General features: G+C 36.2%; 1 protein-coding gene across 1 annotated transcript in view; it reads left to right on the top strand.

The window, feature by feature from the left end:
• COL28A1 (collagen type XXVIII alpha 1 chain) overlaps positions 1–23,429 on the top strand; it is a 167,596-nt gene that overhangs the window by 3,864 nt on the left and 140,303 nt on the right. The window contains exons 3-8 of the mRNA XM_063100916.1: positions 3,972–3,992; positions 5,538–5,594; positions 7,444–7,497; positions 9,302–9,343; positions 12,800–12,826; positions 17,385–17,429. Coding sequence (XP_062956986.1) covers positions 3,972–3,992; positions 5,538–5,594; positions 7,444–7,497; positions 9,302–9,343; positions 12,800–12,826; positions 17,385–17,429 — 246 coding nt within the window. The remainder of the gene's footprint in view (positions 1–3,971; positions 3,993–5,537; positions 5,595–7,443; positions 7,498–9,301; positions 9,344–12,799; positions 12,827–17,384; positions 17,430–23,429) is intronic.

Raw genomic sequence — 23,429 nt, 5'->3', positions numbered from 1 at the left:
GACTTTCATTACTCTAAATTAGTGTATGCTTTCTAGAATTTCATATAAATAAACTAAAATAGTGTGTACTGTTTTTATGTCAGGCTTCTTTTATCCAACATAATCTTGAAATTCAGGGGCCGACCCCGTGGTGCACTCGGGAGAGTGTGGCGCTGGGAGCGCAGCAGTGCTTCTGCTGCGGGTTCGGATCCTATATAAGGATGGCCCGTGCACTCACTGGCTGAGCGCAGTGCGGCCGGTCACAAAAAAAAAGACAAAAAAAAAAAAAAAAGAAATTCATCTGGGTTGTTTTTTGTATGAGCAGTTTACTCCTTTTTATTGCAGAGTAGACTTGAGTTGAATTTAATGGACATAAGTGTCCAGAATGAATAGGTTTTATAGGAGCCAAGATAAATCAAAGAATCATTGCACATTCCTTGACATTTCTAGTAGGAAGTATCATGTTAGAACCTCATAAAAACATTTCACTTCTGAATTACCCAAAAGAGACCTGATGATTCCAAATCAAAGGGGATATGCAATAGATTTTTATTGCTATTTTATTATGATTTACATAACAGTATTAAACCTAAGAGACAAATTCAGCCCCATGTCCCAGGTATATTAATTGGTCTTTTAGGAGAGTAAGAGAGAGTATGTGAAAATTAAAAAAAAAAAAAATTCTTTCCTCTATTACCTGGGATGTTGAATATTTTAAAAGCCTTTATGGGAATGAAGATTATGACACATTGTTCTCTTTTTCTGAAGATTCTACAGAAAAACATAAATTGAAGGTATCCCCTCCCTCACACACCAAGGAGACATCCACTTGATAATTTCTATATAAATTTAGAATCTTATGGTTTATTAATTTATTTTTGGTCTATTTCGCATTTTTTTCTAAGACTTCCTCTGTTTAGAACCTTATTTCTGTTCTCAGTTTCAGATTTTATGGTGGCTATTTTGCTACTATATTAAGCTGCAAACATTTTTTTGTCACTGAGTTCACTGTTCTTGCCTACCAAGTGCTTTCCTCTCATCCCATTTGCTGTGATGCTGATATTTTGTCCATTCCTCACATTTCCTCTGTCCCCTTCTCACAGCACTAACCTGATTCTTATTCACAGAATTGTGGTTCCATTCTAGCTTTCTGCTTTCACATACATAGCATCATAAAAATCTGAATCTGTTAATAAAATTCTGAATGCATCTTCTTTTGCTCTAGTGAGGGCCTTTCCCTAGTCATCCTTTTCATGGAAACTCAAGTGTATACCTAGACCATAATTGAATGTGCCCTTCCCACTGGCTTTGGCCATGGTCTCCCAACTGTTCTCCGCACAGCCTGTTTCTCTAAGTGGAAGCCCCCACTACCCCAAGGCCCCCCCAGCTCTGTGCACGTGGGCCCTTCTGTCCACTCTCTTTAAGTGTCGCAACTCACTGCTTCCCTTGTCCTGTTGCCCACACTGGTCTTTATGACCTTTTTCCTAGTAAATTTTGATATAGAGAACAGCATACCATCAAGGAGTTGGTCTTTTGCATTCCTCTCTTTGGAATCATCCAGAAAATCCACCTATTCCAAGAAACAATCAGCTAGCCCTCCTTCTTACACAGTTTGCTGTGTGTTGTCCTCTGTCTTTGGGGCTTATGGGCCGTATGTGCCCTTAGGGATGGGGCTTCATTCTTTGTTTGAAGCAGTCTTATCTATTGTGTAGTTTGGGGTCCGTTTTTGGTTCCATAGAAATATAAATTCCAGCAAACACAAAATCAGATGAGTTCTAAAAATAATTAACTATTTGTATTGTTATGGGTTTAAGCCTTATGACACATATTTTTAAAGAGCAATATGGCAAAGCAGAAATTGTGTTTTCAAAGGAAGAGCTGAAAAATGTAAAATTACACATCAGGTGCAGTAAGAGGAGTTCATGAGTTAAAAAACCCCCAAAGATATTGTTTATTGTAAAAAGGTTGTAAAATGACAAAACTTTGAATTTTTCTTTATTTCAGTAGTTCTCAAATACTACAATTTGGCTTGAATTATTAGTTGTTTTATTGCCTCTCTTGATCTCTTTTTGAATTCCTTTTCCCTCTCTTCCTCCCAGAGGAAACCATGCATCTGATATGTGTTTTAAATATTTTCATAATTCAGCTCCTATTGTATGTATCCATCTACAACTTATTTTTCATTCAACACTCTTGGAAATTTATCTGTGTTGAAATATGTAAACACAATGCATTCACTTTGCTAAATAGTATTTCATTTATTAATCCATTCCACTATCGATGGATATTTTAGTTATTTCCAGTTTTTCACTACTAAAAACAGTGAATGCTGAAATGTTCAAGTGCAAGAATTTCTCTGGTGTATGTCTGGAAGGGATGGCAGGATGAGAGGTGAAAGCAAGGATTTTCCTGGGCAGCCTAGAGGTAAGACATACACACCTTCGGCTTTGTAGTCCCAGCCAAATGTTCTAAGAGGGTAACTCTGTTTTACACTGAGACTGTCAGTGTATCTGAGTTCCAATTTCTCTACCTGACCTATTAGTTCTTAAAGATATAAGTATCTCATCTGCGTTTAGCCTGGATTTACATTGGCTAGTAATTTAAAATCATTTGGCTGGGAAGGGTGATACGTGAGACTCTACATTTTGTAGATAACGTCTGTGGCCAGAGTTTTACAGCTCCTGAGACGATGTGGTTAAACTTTCCCTTTTAATATATGGGAAAAATTACCCAGAAGGATTAAACAATATGCCCAAGGCCACATAGCTAGTTGATGGTTGAAACAAGATGAAAACCCAGCCTAACACTTAATTCCCAGCTTAATTTTCCCCCATTAAATCATTAGAACCACTTAAAGCATTTTGCTATCTCTTCTATATTATTAGTTTGTGTGGAAAGTAAAAACGAAACTTAGGGGTATACTTTACTCCATAAAGGTACACACTCTGACTTATCTCTAGCTTCCTCATTAGAGCCTTCATTTTTAATACCTTGCTAGAAATATTTCAGTGCTTTTTCCTTCAGTTTTCTTTTTTCTTTTTTTGGTGGATTGAACCTGGGGTCTTGGTGTTATCAGCAGCACTTTCTACTGATTGAGCTAACCGGCCAGCCCTCAGTTTTCTATTTTATCATATGCAAATTTCCCCTCTAGATTCAATTATAAGGAACTAGTTTGACACATAACTTTTACCTGAGTACTAATTCTATCTATAAACACAGGCTAATTTCTTTCTCGAGTTTGGCTTCTGACATATTTCCCACTTCAGCTCAGTTTCCCACCTAGCTGAAGTACAGTAGTGAGGTTGAGGCGCTGGGCAAAAACCAGATTGTGATATTTCTGTAAAATTATGGATTTAAAATGGTTTTTAAAATATTCTGGCTAACTCATTCCTTTGTGAGTGTAAAGTGGCACTGAAGATGGTCAGAAGGCTAAGCCTAAATGTGTGACCCTGCCTGAGTCACACCACCATGGAACCATGGTTCTGTATTGCAAAGTGAGAGGTTGGGCCTGTCTGACTTCACAGGCGCATCAGTAGTTCATGAAATTATGACTCTAATATTAATGCTTTAATGACAAATAATAAATGCATATATGTATAGGAATGAAAAAATAGAAGAAAATACATAGTTATGTATTCTGCCTCAGTCTTTGTAAGTAAAAGTGAGAACTTTCTCATTATGACTGAACTTGTAGCTAAATTATGAAGATTATAGAGATGATAAAGGAAACAAAAGATAAAACATAGGATGCAATAGAGTTTCTAGAAAATATAGAGTAATTTTTAATGTTAGTCATTCTCCTATTATTACATGGTTTGGAGCGCTCCTTGGGTGGTCGACTGGCAGACTTTATTACTTTTACAAGATTAGAAAGGCTGAATTGCTATTCTTCTTGGAAATTGCATATCCCATAGGGAATAATTAAGTCTAATAAGAAGCTGGAAGCAGAACCATGAATCGAGTTAATGTTTTATTCTTTTTTCTCCTCCTAGGATGTTTTATTTGAGAAGAAGGTAAGCACCACATGCTTTGATTACTATAAATCACTCTAAAAGCTTGCATTATCAAATCAGCATTATAATTCACATGAGAAGATTAGGTGTGACTAAATAAAAATGCTTAATTCTTTTTAAAATGAGTCACTCTATTTTGAGGCTGCCATTTTAATTCTTTTATGCAACCATATCCACTGCAGGTTGGAAAATTTAAAAAAGGTAGGAAATATTTAATGTGATTCTAGAGAGTGAATTTTGATAACCAAACCGCATAGTTTTTCCTTACTTTGATATGGCTTGCTTTACTCTGAGCTTGTCTCTGACATTGGCCACTTATAGAGGTCCTCCACTTTGGGGTTGGCTAGGGTTAGGCCCAGTGCTCCTAGTTAAGAGACAGAGCTCAGTCACCCCCTGCTGCCTGCTGATGATCTTTAAGCTCATTCTTTTTGAGAAGAATCTGCTGATGGCAACCAGACTACATGGCAAAAGAAGTTGGCCAATATTGGTTGGAGAGGACTTAGCACAATAGATGACCACGAGCTTGCTGACTGCTGTGCTGAATGTGCATTTCTTAAAGCAAAGAGTTTGGAATATCTGAACTTATTTAACATCAGAACATTTACAATTATTGTTGCATAGAATAGTAGAAGCCAGTTAAACCTTGTAGAATAATGGGTTTCATTGAATTATACATGGCTAGATCCATGGTTATTGTATTCATTAAGAATGAAAGAAACCTTGCCAAAGAAAGGTTTGGCTTTCTTATCCATTACAATTTTTATTTTATACTTATGAAAAGAGTCCTTTTAGATTTACTTAGATACAGATTTTTAAATTCTGTATCACTTTTGTGCATACATATAAAGGAAATATAGGCAAAATAAATTAGTTATTTCTAAAACTTCACGTCAGAGTCTAAATCTTCTGAAACACTTTTTGTCTAAGTTGTTGATGCCCTTGTTTTTCCACATGATACTGGCCTCTGTGCTGTCAAAACATTGGTGATACAGCTTTTCTTAAGAGTGCTCTAGAATTTTCTTCTATTTCATTCTGTTTTGAAGTGCATAAGTAGAAAACAACTACTTCATCATGATTGGACCTGGTTGACAGTTATTATAAGACCCATTCTGATTTGAGATGTTAAAATTAGAAAAAATGTGCATCTTGGTATTGATAAAACATGGTATAAGCCAAATATTTTCCTTTCCCAAGTAAAGGAGTATATAATACTTGTATATTATTGAGCTTTGATCTGTTATACAGAAAAGAAACAGCAGAAATACCAAAAGTCCACTGAAAATGGACTTATTTCTCCCCTTTAACTGGCATCTGTATATTATTTATATATTTTTGATGAGATGGCGATTTTATTTAACTATGGCCGAGTTTAACAATTAGCTGGATCTTAGTTTGCCTAGAGTAATCTAATAGAGAGAGTAAAATCTCCATAAACTTGCAAGGTAAATTTTTTTCAAGGGAGTGTTCCAGTTAGTTTCGTACTGAATAAAATTTGAAATACTGTATTTCGCTGTGTGCTCATATTGTGTTTCATTGTTGATTTAGTGTGAACGCAAGATTTGTGAATGTGAGAAAGGGGATCCAGGCGATCCAGGGCCTCCTGTGAGTATTTTTCTACTTTAAACTGAGGGTCAAGTGAGGAAGTTCTAGCAAGGATAGCTCTACTCATACTGGAAAACACTGGGACTGTTTTGTAATGCTGAAAGCAGTTGTTTGGAAATAGCAAAATTGGAAATACTGTTTCTTTTATTTCTAAAGGGTCAAATTCTGTCCTTAGAAATAAGCCTGGGATTTTAATAATCTGAATTAAGAGCAGACTTGGTTTAAAATAATGAAGTTGTTCTCACAAAAGACATTTTAGTGTCACTCCTTATATGATAATTGGGGCCAGAATTTCTCAGTAATGAAGTGATATAGAAGGAGATAATGCAAATCATCAGTGGGTTAGGCAAAGCTTTATTGTGCTAGACACGTGCAATTCAGAAGCTCTCCGGAAGTTAACTGCTGTTCTTCCATAAGTCCAGCAGTACAGCAGCAACACTGTGTGGCCTCACAGAGAGAAGCTGGTCAGGATGCGCTGGGAGATTAGGGTGAATTCTGTGAGATGGAATAACTACTCGGCAACCAAAGGTAAATGGTTGGATTTACTACAATGATTCACTATCCAAAGACAATCCAAAAAGGAGTGCTTCCTTTATATCCTGGCCTAATACCTGGTAGGTGCCATGTCTGTACTGGGAAGGCATTTGAAATGCCATCAAGGTTACTGGGGTTGCTGAACATTTTTCTAGTACATGTCATCAGAAAGCATCTATGCTGCTCATTCAGTATTACTTATATGTGATTCCAAACCTTATCCTTAGAGTTCAGAAGCCAGGTGTAGATGTTTCACAAAATACATGGATAAAATTTTTTAGCTAATGCTTGTATTTGAGGATGCAGAGGGGAAGTACTGTTAATTTATGATACTATGACTCATTTACATTGAGACTTGGGTCCAAAGCCTCAACTTTTAAAAACCACGCTACCAATTAAAGAGTGGAGATATTTGTCTTTTTTTTAAATGCAAAATTAGATACATTATGTGACAATGTGGCAGTCAACAGAAACTGACTTTGGCTGAAGCAAAGTTTTAACTGTGTTTTCCTATAAAGTCTTAGTTTATACTTATTACACCAAGAGATTGCCCAGGAAGGGCTGTTCAGTTATGTTTTAAATTGAAAAGTAAGAAAGCTTGCGATTGCTGAGACGATCTGACAATTTCAGTCACTCAGTAGTATCATGTTTAAATAGGGATAAGTCATAGAACTATGTTATTTAACATTTATTGAGTGCCCCCAAAACCAGTTCTCAGAAAAGCAAGCTTTTTGATGGCTTGAGAATAGGAAAACAACACGCTTTTCTGGAACAGAATTGGCAAACTTCCTTCTCCTGTCTTTTGAGATTGTCCCCTGGATATCAGAACCTCTTTGACCAAAGGCAAGCAAGCTGGCTTGGTTCTTTTAAAAGTGACCAAGAGTGGGGAATTGTGGTCAATGACAAAGAGAGGACAGGGACAATTCCCATCCTCCTGCCTGTTGCAGTCTCTGTTTTAAGTCTTTGTATGAGTTTGATTTTGTTTGCAAAGCTGCTGAGAAGTAATTGTTTGGGGGAAAAAGTAGTTGATGGAGAGAGAGAGAGAGAGAGAGAGAAAGAGAGAGAGAGAGAGAGAGAGAGAGAGAGGACAGAGAGGGAATCCTCTTTTGAGCAAATCTAGGAAATCTGTCTGCTCAAGACAGTGCAGTTTTCCTGGTGTAGTAAAGAGGAGAAAAGTGTTGAATCTCTGCTTGGCAGGTAAAGGTTTGACAATCTACCCTCATATTATGGGATGAAGCTGATCATCAATTTTTATAAGATATAGGAAGCTAACAGAATACCTTCTCAAAATAATCCTTTTCCCCTTTGCCTTCAGGGTACACATGGAAACCCAGGTATCAAAGGTGAGCGAGGACAGAAAGGAAACCCGGTAAATGAATAATCAGCTTTCCTTTAAACCAATGTATCTCCCTCAAGATTTATTTAAAGAACAAAATTAAGAAAATAAAGAGCATTGTTGTACATGGCAAAAATCTGATGATTTTTGTGAAGAATACATGTTGTTCACTTCCTATGAGCTTGCATTTACAATTTCTGAGTATCATGAACATCAGTATATTTAGGAAACACAGGAGCATTGAATAAATAGAAACTTCTCCTTAAATAATAGTGACCCAAATTAATTAAGAAAATGTTTCTTGAACTACTAATACATGTTTCACATCAGATTGACATTGGCATTTGTGTTTTTTATGGATCCTCTTTATGGATAACTGACCTACAATATTAGTAGAAAAAACACCAGATGATCACTTCCAGAACATCTTCAGGCATTTCCTCCATTCTTTTCTTTGTGTACCTATTAAAAAAAATCCTAGATTTTTTCAAACAAAAAGTGACCTGTTCAGGTCATTTTGGGGATGATGCTGTTCCAAGTTTAAGAACAACTTAAGGAATCACAAGGAGAGAGATTAGCAGATTTAACTATGTGAAAATTTAAGGCAAAATTCTGTACAATGAAAAATAATAATTAAAATAAAAAGGAAGTTGTATAAGGAAATTTTTGTGTCAAATACAATGGACATTGGGTTAATTTCTATAGCACACTGAGTTAATTTCTGTAGTACATAGAAATAATGGACGCAAGCAATTTTCAAGAGAGAAAATAAAACCAGTAAAGAAAGAAAAACAAACATTTAATTTCATTAGGTAATGAAAGAAATTTAAATAGAGACAATGAGGTACCTTTTAATAGTAATTATATATATTTTAGAAACTTTCAAATCTAGAAATTTTTTTGGAAGCAGTTTTCTAGTTCACATACTTTTTTGTGTGTGCGTTCCAAACTTTAAAAACCATTTCTTTTCTTATAGCAATTAATGCAATTAATATTAAAATAACTAGTGATAGCAATGTGGTAGTAAAACTGCTTTTCTCTTCCTTGCAAAAGTAAGTTGGCACAAATATTTTGGAAAGCAATTAGGCAATACTGAAGAGGCATTCAAATACTCCAAATTTTTATTTAATAATTCTATTTCTGAGAATATTTTTAGGAAGGTAATAAAAATATAGTAAGTTATATGCATGAAAGTATTTTTGGCAATTGCCTGCTTGTCAGGAAAAAAGGAACGTATATCATCTTTGGGTAACTTCAACGCACACACATACACACACCCATAAATCCAACACTTGCTCATCTTATGTGGGTCTGAATTGATACCTTCATGCCTTCTTTTTGTTTTATTCAATACCTGTTATAAGTCTATGTTCACATTTCATTTATTTGGTTTGTAATTTTGTACCACATAATATATTTTCCTCAGTCTTGCTGAAATTAAGCAATCACTCTTGAGAGCATTTGAAAAGCATTCCAAAGCCCCTTGGAGAAAAGCCAGAGTGGCTGCCTCCAAGTGAATACAATGCTATACTTGAGAACAACAGTCGTGTTGTTAACTGGGATGAGGCTTAAACCATGAGAATGTACCTGGATTCTGCACTCTGGCTTCACTATGCATCCTGGCAAATATCTGGTTTTACTCCAAAGGGCAAAGTTCATCAGAGCTGCTATTTTCCTTCCTAGATTGCATGCTGAAAATGTCTATGGTAAAGGCTAAAGATTTTTCCCTAACTGGGTTAACCTATTAACCTGGGAATTCCAAATAGTGCATTTTATCAAGCAATTGGTAAACTTTGCATGGCTGTGGAATTTTGACTGAGTTTTTTGTTTGTCACAGGGTGATGCTCAAAAAGGAGAAACTGGAGAAAGAGGTCCAGGGGTATGTACACAACTAGAATGTCTTCCTAAGAAAGTCATCCTAGGACGCTGAGATTCTGTGATTGACCATTTTGATCCCTGTCGTGAAAGTGCAAAAATGATTTCTGCCTACCTGTGCTCTTGATGGCTCAGGCTGGAATCAGACAGATATGATCTTAGAAGTGGAAATGTGGGGAGGAGTCACTCTGCTTAACAGAAGTGATAATGGGACCAGAAGTGTTTAATCACATGACATTCTCTGGTGCTTAATATGACATTTGTGAAAGGCTCAAATAAGAAAATATTTTGCTATAATTCTTATTTTTTTTTTATTGATTAAAAAATAGGCTAGAATTCCAGGAGCATAAGAATTATGTAATCTAAACTATGCTTTTGTCAACCTAATTCTACAGACAAAATAATATTTGTCATTCTAATTGATTTCTCATCCTCCAAATTAGAAGATAGTAGAAATTGCTGAAGAAATAATGACAGTGCATTTCTTATTTTGCATTTTTCTGGGCATTGCAGTACGTGAAGCAAATAGCAGAGACATGTACAGTGAAGAAAAAGGAGAGTTCCTCTCTGCTTGTCTCTTTGGATACAAGCCCTGGACTCAGACTCAGAGGTTTTAAAAACTGTTCTCTTAGTGTTTTTAATGAACTTCATGAAAAAATCTACTAGAAAGTTTGATAATGTCAATAAAAATTCTTTCAGAAATTTGTGTTATTTATGCAGGAAATATTTTTTAGGTATTGTCTACATATAAAGCATACTAATATGTGAAAATAAAAGTAAGAAAAAGCACTGTATTGTTAAAATTGTCATTATCTCATAAGAGAGATAAGATATTCAAAATAGCTGCAATATGAAGCAGACTATAAAAATATTGTAAAAATGGCATGAACAAAGCATGGCAGGCACTCAGAGCAGATTGGGGCTAAAAGGGTAGGTTTTATGGGATGAGCCCTGAAGAAGAGCGAGGATTGGTACAGGCAAGGAGGGAGTGGAAAGGTGGAAAGGGACAGCATTCCAGATAGAGAGAATGTCATGAGCAACCTGAGAGAAGGCAGTGGGTTGGGGGATGGTGACATGGGGTTTCTGAAGAGAACTATTGTCACACAGGGCTTAACCTTGACGGGAAGGGTTGAGGTCATGCTGGCTGCATGGTCTGGGCTTTGCTAGGTCATAGGAAGCCCCTGATATTTTAGATGAGGTACATGACTCAGGAATCTGGCAAGCCTCTACTAAAGACTGATGAGAGAACAGAAGGAAGAAGCACACAGAAGAAGGTTTGTTGCCACAGCTGACATGAGAGGTAATGGGGACATCAGCTAGATCTGCTCTGGCCGCTAGCCATATGTGGCTACAGAGCACTTGAAACATGGCTAGTCAAAATAGAGGTGTGGCGTAGGACTAAAATTCACACTGAAGTTTGAAGACAGTACAAGCTGGGCCCTCTTTTAGGTGCTGTGGATACAAGAGTGTGCAAGACCAGTAGCTCCTATCTCATGAAATATTCTAATGAATGGAGAAAATAAATAGGCAAACACATAAAAAGATAAGTTCAGTCAGGGAGAAGTGTCATGAAAATATAAAATAAGGTAATGAGGGTGTTCTAGACAGAGGGAGCAGCATGTGCAAAGGCCCTGAGGTGGGAACAAGTGTAGCAGGCTCAAGAAAAGGTTAAAAAAAAAAAAAAGAAAAGAAAGTCAGAATTTGTTAATGATGCGTGAGGGGCCGCAAGGCTGTAGAAGCAGGCAGGAGCTAGATCACATAGGCCCTTACAGGCCGGGGAAAGGAGAGTGGATTTCACACTAAGGGCAGTGGGAAGCTGCTGGAGAATTTTAAACAGCTTGGGTTAAAGGAATGCAATGGGTAAGTAAAGAAGAGGGAAAACGAAGATGATGATAAAATTTCGATTCTGTGTGATTTGAAATGTGATGATACCGATACCAGAGATAGGGAAGTTGAGAACAAATTTGCAGAGACTGATGGGTGCGATTTTGAATATTTTAAATCTAAATAATTTAAAACTAGTAATTAAGATGCACCCCAGAAAAAGAAAGAAGAAAACAACAACAACAACAACAAAAAAAACCCGACATAGCAACCAAACAGTAAATTGACCAAGGATTTCAAAAAGAAAAACAGGAAAAAAAAAGAACCTACTTTAAAAAAACAATATTACTTTATTTTTGTAAAGCTGTATTGGCTCCTTCCAAATTACAATCTTAACTCTTTTAACATAAAGTAGTGACAGATTTTAAACTATGATTGTGAGTTGTAAGGGGTGGAGGAAACCCCAAGATTTCTGAGATTAGAAGACTAGGCTATTTTAGTGCTACAAACATTCATTGTTTAAATAGAGAACCCCAACTTAACTGTCTATAATGCAGCCTTTAATTTTAAGCACAACCCTAAAAATTAAACCATTTATGTGAATAAATATCTCTTAAATGGATTAAATTATAGTGTAACAATGTTTTTGAATAATTCTGTTTATCTTCTATTCCTCAGTGACCACTTGTTTGGAGAGAAGTGTTATTTCCTTCATGAAGTTTCCTTTTGTAAACAAGTCATGCAGAGAACAAAATTTTGTAGCCTGAGTCACGTGCAGCTGCAATAATAGCTTGTTTATTCCATTAGTTTCTCCAGCTCACTTTAAATATGTCATATAATTCTATTTTCATACTTGAAAAATATATTTGTATGAAAAAGGCATAAAATCCGATTTGAAAAAGACTTGCTGTTGCTTAGAGTTGGTCATTTCCCAGTCATTTTAATATTCAGTATTGTATTCTTAAAGGGCTTATGGGTGGTGACACAATTGAGAAGTCTGTGCAGGATTCCTAGGAGTGACATCGAAGCCAGCCAAAGTGCCAGCCCCTTATTTAGCGAGAGATAAAAGACAGTAACTTAAAGGTCACAGTCTCATTAGGGCTGATAAAGGAACCATTCATTTCCTTGAGGTTATATAATCTAGACCAAATTTGAAAGGAGGACCATAATAGATACAAATATTTACATACATTTTAAAGGCCATTATCTCAGCTCATGTTCAAAGCCAATTTCTTAAAGAGTCTCTGTGAAACATTCTCAGCTGCAGTAGTTCATAGTTTAAGAGTCAGTATAACAGTTTTGAAAGGACCATTATAGGTTATCACTGCTACAATGACTTTCAGCATACATTATCTTCTTCAGCTTTGGGCCGAAGGGTAAGAAATAGGGTTTAAAAAAATACCTGGAACTGAGAATAGAATGTAATAAAGGGAAACAGAGGTTCTTTCGTCTCTTCAGTTAAATGTACGTTCCCCAAGTGAAAAGAGAAGTGAAACAGCTTACATTTATATGGTCTTATTTTCCAAGACTGGATGGATGTGTTTTTGTTATACCTTGCAAGTAAAAAACATCCAATACTTACTCTAATTTTGCCTTATAATATCATATTTTTATTTTTCTTTTCTTTTGTAATTAGGGAATTCCTGGATACAAGGGTGACAAGGTAAGTTGGTAACAAATAGATAAATCAGAATTTCAGAAAGAAAAGCAGAAATATAAGTGTACTTACGTATGTAATAAAAGTTATTTTCCTTTATTTTTATGTCTGGATTCCCTTATTCCTAACAATTCTCTTAACTATGTTAACAAAATAATAATAGAACTTAAAATGTGGGTGTGTGCTGTAAGGGGTAGAGGGCACCTTAAGATTCCTGAGATTAGAATCCAGCCTCCCTCCTCTCTGCAAACATGAATTCTTTTCATAAAGAACTCCAACTAAACAGCCATGCAGCACTGGTATCCAGACTAAGCATTTCTCTACACAAAAAGATGCAGCAATACTCGTACTGCAAATAGGCTGCTCCCTTGGTGCTTAACTTCCCGTGAAAACCTAGACACCAAACCCTCTCCAGGGGAGAGAGGATTTATTCTGGTTAAGCAGTAAAGAACCACTGACTTCATTGAGCTGGGCATCTGGGTAGAGCCTGCAGGGGAAGCAAATTCAGCAAACGAGCAAACAAATGGTTTGGATTGGTAGATAATTTTATGATTATTTGCAAATTACAAACTAGGAAATCAAACTGCTCTAAAAGAAATTAACAAGTTGGGGCTCAGGAACCTGTGAGAGAGCTCAGTGGTTTATTAACAAGTCTTTCCCACAGTCCTCTCTATTACTAGATTTTATGAAACCAGAACATGTGCCTATCATTTATTCTGTCCTACAGGTGGTACAACCCTCAGGCCTGGGCAAGAGGCCTGACTTTTAGAGAGTCTTGCTTTGGGTCTCCTCTGACCTCCCTGCTCCCCACAGAGCCAGGAGTCTGCAGGAGGCCTGTGCCCCCTTCTCTTAGATAATGCTTTGTGTAACCAAGACCCCAGAAGTCCCTGCACAATAGCCCGAGCTTGCTTGGAGAGTATATACAAACCTCCTTCCTATCTTTTCCCCAGGCCTGAGGGGGAACCAAATGGTAGCTATTTGTGGGGCAGGAGAGGCCATGTAGGGAGCTTTACTGTGCTGCCTGGTAATCTTCACCTGTGTGTTCATGGTTCCTTTTGCTGGAAGGAGCTGGAGGTGGGGGCTAGCCTGTGGGCATGGGGTTGTATTAGGCATGGACCTGGACCTCTGAGAATTCCCAAATCCTTTAATTCTCTATTGCTTTTGAAGGTATATTTGTAAGACAAAGGAAGCTAGCACATTATTAGTTTGATTTATAACTTTCAACCACTTAGACATGAAGTATGAGGACCTCCACTTGCATTCTTGCTCTGGCCTTGCAGATATTAGGGGTGAACCTACACACAGGCCAATATTTATCCCAATCATGGGAAATGTTAAGCCCAAAGAGGAAGGATGTAAGAAATCCTATGATTCTGCACTTAGCAGCCACAGAACATGGACAACTCAACGTCATAGAGTGTCTGTTTCTTTACCCACGTAGAACTAGATTAATACAAGCCCGTCTAATTTACAGGGTGGTTGGAGAATCAAATGGGTGTGGCCATGTATTGTAAACTATTTGCTGGTCTGTAAATGCAAGATGCTATCATGAAGAGGCAAGGAACAAATATTAATATGGGAAAATTAAAAAATTCTTATGATTGTAAAATTATCCTGTATAAAGTTGAGGAAGATTATGGATGCCCCTCATACCTCCCAATCTTGATTTATACAATGAGCTAGTTATCAATATCAGGAAGCTTTATATATATGTATTTGAAAATATTCTTTTAAAATTCTGGGAAATTATAGATTCACTGGAAGAGTTCTAACTTGGAAAATACAAGCTGTCCGAGCAAACTGACCTGAACCATCGACATTCAAACCAGAAGCAATGGCATTAGGAATCAGAGGCTGAGAACAGAGCTAATCTGTTCGTAATTTTCTGAGGCACTTGCTCTCTGGAACTATGTAATTGTGGCCATTCCACAGGGATTAATGAACCCATCAAAAAGGAAAACGCCTTTACAGAGGCAAATAACAATAATACAATATTTTCATTGATCAAAATCTGCCCCCAAAACAAATGCTGTTCCTCAGGACCCTATAGCTAACAAATCTGTCTGGACAAATGGAATGTGAATTCTGGGCAAAAGAATTTTGAGTGTATTTATGGTACTTTTCTGTATTATATTTTGGTGGTTGACTCATCTTATTCCCATCCAACATTATTAAATTAATAATTCTAACTGATTCTTCAAGAGTGATTTTTTCCATTTGCATTCAGAAATAAATGTTCAACTTGTACTAAGTGAAGCTCAGTTTTTCCTGGGTCCATTTGACTCACAAAGTGATGTGGAAGGAGAACAGATTGCTTTTGAGCAGAGTATGCGCATAGCTGGCTCTACAAACTGCACCTCCCTCTTCTCAGCTCCTGATGTCAGTGAGAACCTAGGCAGTACCCTACGCAGAAGTGTCAAATTAGTGTAAAGTAACTAGCAGCCCATGACAGTGTGCCTTGTTTGGCTTTGGGTGATTGGTAAAAACATAGACTTGGGAGTCTAAGAGACTCAAGATCGTGGTCATGAGCAAGCTATGTAATCTCTCCGAGCCTCATTTTGCTTATCCATGAGTGAAGATGTATGTGCCTTGCAAGGCTATTGTGAAGATCAGCGATAATGTAAAGGCTCTGGTATACACTTTGCAGCCACGATTGGTGGCTGTAATTGTGATTTTCCTCCACAGAGCAATGCTATTCAAAATGTGGCCTGCAAGTTGGCTGTCAGACTATGAACTGCTTGTTGTAGAATAACAAAAGAAAAAGCTTGCACCAGCATGTAAATCCACCGTATTACTGAATTCACTGTTAAGTTCAGCTGACATTTAGTTTTCATGGCAAGACTTCCTTGATGAAGGAAGCAATGCATTGATTTACATTCTAGAGCAATTTCCTTATGTCGTTGTGTAGTGGCACTTTGAGTAGCACTGTGAGCATGCCTGGAGCAGCACAAAGACAATAAAGCAGAAGCAGGAGCTAGTAGTGAGATCCCTGGACTAGGAGTCCTTGGTTAGCATGTACATTTAAGTAAACCATTTAACCTCTCCAACGGGGTTTCCTTATCTTAAGAACTGATTTGAGGATCAGAATAAATATGTATGAGAAAGAATTTTGAAAATTCTACAGTGCTTTATAAACAAGATGATATTATGATCACGAAACTTTAATCATTTTTCTAATTGATTGTTAGTTTTTAGTTCTAATTATTAGAGGTCTTAAGTCTGATATAACAGATTAGTATTCAGAGGTCCCAATTCTCATTCTACTTGAGCAAATGACTTAACCATTTTTAAAAAAAGGATTATTTTTATTTTTAAAAATTTTAGTTGAAAAATAAAAATTGTATATGTTTATCATATACAACATGATGCTTTGGTATACGTATACATTGTGAAATGGCTAAATTGAGCTAATTAACATATGCATTACCTCACATACTTACTATTTTTTGATGTGAGAACACTTAAAATTTACTCTCAGCATTTTTGACCATCTCCCCAAACCCTCATCCACTACCCCTGGTAACCACCATTCTATTCTCCGCTTCGATGAGTTCAGCTTTCTTAGATTCCACATTTAAGGGAGATCATGTGGTATTTGTCTTTCTGTGCTTGGCTTATTTTACTTAACATAATGTCCTCCAAGTTCATGCATGTTATCACAAATGCCAGGATTTCCTTCTTAAAGGCTGAATAGTATTTCATGGTGTTTACATGCAACATTTTCTTCACTTAACCTTTTTGAATCACAACTTTTCAGTCTGTAAAATTGGCTTAATAACATCTATCTCAGGCAGGTAATACCAGATTAATTGAGATAATGTCTGTAAGATCATTAATAGACTTTAAAACATAATTTTAGTATTACTACAAAAAAGCACAGTTTTTTCAGTAATATTCTAGGGAAGACAGGACAGTAGAGCATGATAATGTGAGATGCGAAGCTTGCGTGCCACCACACTGCACTCTCTCTCTCAGCAGACCTCGCTAACTTATCATGGCAACCTTCCCCACCAAGTCATGTCATAGTCTCATCTCAGAACCTTTCTCTCACAGTTCTCTAGGCAAACACTACCACAATCAAGGTTGGTATTACGGCTGGAGCTTGGTGTTGTTGAAAAAATAGGGACTTTGAGTTAGACTAGACCTGGGTTCAGACCCTAATTCTTCTACTTACTAGCTATATGATCGAGAGAAGTTATCTTGTTGAGTTTCTCAGCTATAAAATAAGGATTGTAAAACTGATCTCATTGGGTCATAATGTGGACTCGATTAAATCACATATGCAAGCGACATCTAATATGTGGTAGATGCTCAGTTCCGTTCCTTCTAATTTTCTACATCTCTCAAAAATGTCAAACCTCCTTAGGTGGTATCCTTAATTTGATTTTGTCAAGTTAAGGATGACACATGGATAAAAATTTTCAGAACCCAATGCCCGTGTAATCCACAGTACTGAGGATAAAATTGTGTAGAGAGCAACAGAGTGCTTCTGCTGGGAATCTTAAGAAAATTTTAATTTTGAAGGACTGCAAGTATTTGCTTATTTCATTTATTTATTTTTTAGGGTGAACGCGGGGAATGTGGTAAACCAGGAATAAAAGGTGACAAGGTAAGTAATATGTTTTTAAAATGCTAACAGCTCTGATCCTTTTCGTGCTGAGTTTCCTTAAGAGGAAGTTCCTGGGATGAATTACGTTGCTCTCACTGCTAGAGTTAGAGAGTCAATGGCTCAGTTTTCACATCTGTAATACATGAAGTAGAAAACCAAGTGAGACCTAATCTAGTTAATGGAGCCCCCAAGTGCCTTTCTTATGAACCACTGAGAATTTATTTTGTGATAGTCTAACCTTGAGGCCAGGCTTACTGAATATTATGATAAAAAGAATAATTTAACCTGCAAAATCCATTCAAGCTTCAGTTGAGTCAGAGGAGAATTGCTTTCCAGATGTAAACACTGAGAACAGGCACTTTCCAAAGTAGAGTGAAGACTCTATGCAGTAAGGTAATGAATTCATTATAAACAATATGGCAGAACTAGACATAGATAAGGGTTTGAAATTTTGAAAATGCCGCAAGACACAGACACTGGGCTAGTTGTTTACCTTTAGTTAAAAAATAAATATGGATTATATACTTAAACTGAGAATAATATTAAGTATGGTACAGAGTTCCTTAAAATAGACCAAAAATAGGTAGTACATCTGAAACATAATGATAAAGCATTCAAAAAAACACAGTGTAAAAGTAAATAGTTTTCTTTATAGTTAGGAACTGTTAACAACATGCCACCAAGAGACTAAACTTTTTCAATGTCTATATTATAATTACAGGAAGGAGTCGAGGAGAAAAAATGAGGCAGAGGGTTAAGAAAAGAGAATAAGACGATGACACTGGCCCGTGGAACTAAACACTTTAAATAGATTCAGACTTTCTGAAAGCTTTTAAACTACCGTAGAGCTAAAGGTCAGGTGGATCTGCAAAATGTAGGCTTGGTAATTATCCCTGAGCAAAGCGAAAAGTGTGATAATGAATAGGTTCTTCCTGGAGGATAATTGAAAATGGGAGATGGACGTGTGTACTTGGAAATACAGAAGAAGGGACATACAGAGAATAGAACAGAAATAAAAGTCAAACAATACCCAGGAAAACTATATGAAATAGAGATGGTTGACAAAGAACTAATATATTTTATTGACTAAGAGGCCAAGGATTATTAAATGCCCCATTATTTTCTGTGCCTAAATGGAAGAAAGAAGAAAATACTGCCAATTACAGATGTAAGATGCAATTGATTGTAAGACATCCCAATGTCAGAGATGGAAAAATATGAAAAAAAAAGCGTGTCTTAGAGTCAATGAAATATAGGGTCCTTGATATGAAGAGTTCACACAAGTTTATAAGAAAAATGTATGAACAACATGAAGAGACACGTAGTAGAAAATATAAATGGCGAATAAATGAGAAAATTGTCCAAACATACTAGCAATCAGATAAGTGAAATTGACAGTCAAATATTATTTCACATATCAAATTAGCAAACGATGAAGAATATATAATGCTCACTGTGGAGAGTTCCATAAGACGAAGATGCACTTTCTCATACTTAGGTAGTGGGAATGGACAACAAACTTTGTTGAGGAAGTTTCTCTCTCTTTCTTTCCACATACGGCATGAAAGATAATGGAATGCCATAAATGTGCTTATAGTCTCTGCTTTATCATCCTCTCTTAGGAATCTATCTTTAGGAATGAGTCAGAAGTTGGACAAAGACTTATACACAATGATTTTCATTGTAATATTATTTAAAATGGAAATCATCGGAAATACTTTACTATCAAAACTAGGGAAATGAGTAAATGAATTATGGTAGGTCTCTATTCTTGAATATTATTATTTTTACTAAAAGTTTTAAATGACATGGAAAATATTTTTGATATAATGTAAAGCCAAATAGGACACAAAATCGAATATATATTTTGATCAACTTATTTGAAGAAAAATCTATTGGGAATAAAACTGGATGAAAATATGCCTAAACATATGCATTTGCCTCTGTGTGATTTTTAAAATTTTTTCTTTACCTTTTTCTGTAATTGACAAAGTGTTAATACTTTCTTTTATACTTTGATAAGCAGCCCCCCCCCCAAAAAAAGTGGAAGTCAGGGAAAAGAGAAAGTATATTATACTTTCATACAAATAATTGTTAAAGGGTTTCCTAGTTATGAAACATTAAAATATTTTCTATTAGAAGAGTATTGAATATAAATAGCCTTTTGCCAAGTTTCATGTCTTGATGGAAAAAAGAGTAATCTAGCTATTATGAAAACTCACTAAATTGTTAATTTAACTGACATTGCCTTGGAAGAAACAATATTCCAAATTTACTGCCTTCTAAGGAATCTTAGAATTAATGAAGTAATTCCTTTACTATGATCATAATATCAATATATAGGTCAAGGACTTAGACCTAAAATTGTATTTTCAAGGAGTTTGTTTACTTTTTTTTTTTTTTTTTTTTTTTTTTTTTTTAATTTTTTTATTTTTTTTATTTTTATTTTTTTTTTAAATTTTATTTTGTCGATATACATTGTAGCTGATTATTGCTTCCCATCACCAAAACCTCCCTCCCTTCTCCCTCCCCCCCTCCCCCCGACAATGTCCTTTCTGTTTGCTTGTTGTATCAACTTCAAATAATTGTGGTTGTTATATCTTCTTCCCCCCCCCCCGGTTTGTGTGTGTGTATGTATGTGTGTGTGTGAATTTATATATTAATTTTTAGCTCCCTCCAATAAGTGAGAACATGTGGTATTTCTCTTTCTGTGCCTGACTTGTTTCACTTAATATAATTCTCTCAAGGTCCATCCATGTTGTTGCAAATGGCAGTATTTCATTCGTTTTTATAGCTGAGTAGTATTCCATTGTGTAGATGTACCACATTTTCCGTATCCACTCATCTGATGATGGGCATTTGGGCTGGTTCCAACTCTTGGCTATTGTAAAGAGTGCTGCGATGAACATTGGGGAACAGGTATACCTTCGACTTGATGATTTCCATTCCTCTGGGTATATTCCCAACAGTGGGATGGCTGGGTCGTATGGTAGATCTATTTGCAATTGTTTAAGGAACCTCCATACCATTTTCCATAGAGGCTGCACCATTTTGCAGTCCCACCAACAATGTATGAGAGTTCCTTTTTCTCCGCAGCCTCGCCAGCATTTATCGTTCAGAGTCTTTTGGATTTTAGCCATCCTAACTGGGGTTAGATGGTATCTCAATGTGGTTTTGATTTGCATTTCCCGGATGCTGAGTGATGTTGAGCATTTTTTCATATGTCTGTTGGCCATTTGGATATCTTCCTTAGAGAAATGCCTACTTAGCTCTTTTGCCCATTTTTTAATTGGGTTGCTTGTTTTCTTCTTGTAAAGTTGTTTAAGTTCCTTATATATTCTGGATATTAATCCTTTGTCAGATGTATATTTTGCAAATATTTTCTCCCACTCTGTTGGTTGTCTTTTAACTCTTTTAATTGTTTCTTTTGCTGTGCAGAAGCTTTTTAGTTTGATATAATCCCATTTGTTTATTTTTCCTTTGGTTGCCCGTGCTTTTGGGGTCGTATTCATGAAGTCTGTGCCCAGTCCTATTTCCTGAAGTGTTTCTCCTATGTTTTCTTTAAGAAGTTTTATTGTCTCAGGGTGTATATTTAAATCCTTAATCCATTTTGAGTTGATTTTAGTATACGGTGAGAGGTATGGATCTAGTTTCATTCTCCTGCATATCGATATCCAGTTATCCCAGCACCACTTGCTGAAGAGGCAGTCCCTTCCCCAGTGAATAGGCTTGGTGCCTTTGTCAAAGATCAGATGGCAGTAAGTGTGTGGGTTGATTTCTGGATTCTCTATTCTATTCCATTGGTCAGTGTGTCTGTTTTTATGCCAGTACCATACTGTTTTGGTTATTATAGCTTTGTAGTATAGCTTAAAGTCAGGTAGTGTTATGCCTCCAGCTTTATTTTTTTTGCTGAGCATTGCTTTGGCTATTCGTGGTCTTTTATTGTTCCATATAAATGTCTGAATAGTTTTTTCCATTTCTGAGAAAAATGTCTTTGGAATTTTGATGGGGATCGCATTGAATTTGTATATCACTTTGGGTAGTATGGACATTTTCACTATGTTGATTCTTCCAATCCAAGAGCATGGGATATCTTTCCATCTTCTTGTATCCTCTCTAATTTCTCTCAGCAGTGGTTTGTAGTTCTCATTATAGAGATTTTTCACATCCTTGGTTAACTCAATTCCTAAGTATTTTATTTTTTTGGTGGCTATTGTAAATGGGCAGGCTTTCTTGATTTCTCCTTCTGCATGTTCACTATTGGAGAAAAGAAATGCTACTGATTTTTGTGTGTTGATTTTGTATCCTGCTACTGTGCTGAAATCATTTATCAATTCCAACAGTTTTTTTGTAGAGGTTTTAGGCTGTCCGATATATAGGATCATGTCATCTGCAAACAGGGACAGTTTGACTTCATCTTTTCCAATCTGGATGCCCTTTATTTCCTTCTCTTCTCTGATTGCTCTGGCTAGTACTTCCAACACTATGTTGAATAGAAGTGGTGAGAGTGGGCATCCTTGTCTAGTGCCTGTTCTTAAAGGAAAAGCTTTCAGCTTTTCCCCATTCAGGATGATATTGGCAGTGGGTTTGTCATATATGGCTTTAATTATGTTGAGATACTTTCCCTCTATACCTAACTTATAGAGGGTCTTTGTCATGAATGAGTGCTGAACTTTATCAAATGCTTTTTCAGCATCTATAGAGATGATCATATGGTCCTTGTGTTTGAGTTTATTAATATGGTGTATCACATTTATTGATTTGCGTATGTTGAACCAACCTTGCATCCCTGGGATGAATCCCACTTGATCGTGATGAATAATTTTTCGTATGTGTTGCTGTATTCTGTTTGCTAGTATTTTAGTGAGGATTTTTGCATCTATATTCATCAAGGATATCGGCCTGTAGTTTTCTTTTTTGGTTATATCTTTACCTGGTTTTGGTATCAGGATGATGTTTGCTTCATAGAATGAGTTTGGGAGATTTGCGTCTGTTTCAATCTTTTGGAATAGTTTGTAAAGAATCGGTGTCAATTCCTCTTTGAATGTTTGGTAAAATTCTGCTGTGAATCCATCTGGTCCTGGGCTTTTCTTTGTTGGGAGCCTTCTGATAACAGCTTCAATCTCCTTTATTGTTATTGGTCTGTTCAAATTTTCTACGTCTTCACGGTTCAGTTTTGGGAGCTTGTGTGTGTCCAGAAATTTATCCATTTCCTCCAGATTTTCAAATTTGTTGGCGTATAGTTGTTTATAGTAGTCTCGAATGATTCCTTGTATTTCAGATGAATCAGTTGTAATATCGCCTTTTTCATTTCTAATTTTTGTTATTTGAGTCTTCTCTCTTCTTTTTTTTGTTAGCCATGCTAATGGTTTGTCAATTTTATTTATCTTTTCAAAAAACCAACTTTTTGATTCGTTGATCTTTTGAATTGTTTTTTGGTTTTCAATTTCATTCAGTTCTGCTCTGATCTTAATGATTTCTTTCCGTCTGCTAACTTTAGGATTGGATTGTTCTTGGTTTTCTAGTTCTTTAAGGTGAAGTGTTAGGTTGTTCACTTGCCATCTTTCCATTCTTCTGAAGTGAGCATTTAATGCAATAAATTTTCCCCTCAATACTGCTTTTGCAGTATCCCACAGGTTTTGGTATGATGTATCATTGTTTTCATTAGTTTCAATAAACTTTTTGATTTCCTGCTTGATTTCTTCTTGGACCCATATGTCATTAAGTAGAATGCTGTTTAATTTCCATGTGTTTGTATAGTTTCCAAAGTTTTGTTTGTTATTAATTTCTAGTTTTAATCCATTGTGGTCTGAGAAGATACATGGGATAATTCCAATTTTTTTGAATTTATTGAGACTTGATTTGTGACCTAATATGTGATCTATCCTGGAGAATGATCCATGTGCTGATGAGAAGAATGAATATTCTGAGGTTGTTGGGTGGAATGTTCTGCAGATATCTGCCAATTCCAATTGGTCTAGAGTCTTGTTTAGATCTTGT

The sequence above is a fragment of the Cynocephalus volans genome, chromosome 6 (genome assembly GCF_027409185.1).
Source record: "Cynocephalus volans isolate mCynVol1 chromosome 6, mCynVol1.pri, whole genome shotgun sequence".
Taxonomy (NCBI): Eukaryota; Metazoa; Chordata; class Mammalia; order Dermoptera; family Cynocephalidae; genus Cynocephalus; species Cynocephalus volans.
Note: the sequence above shows the minus strand (reverse complement) of the source record. Positions and strands in the feature narration are given on the sequence as shown.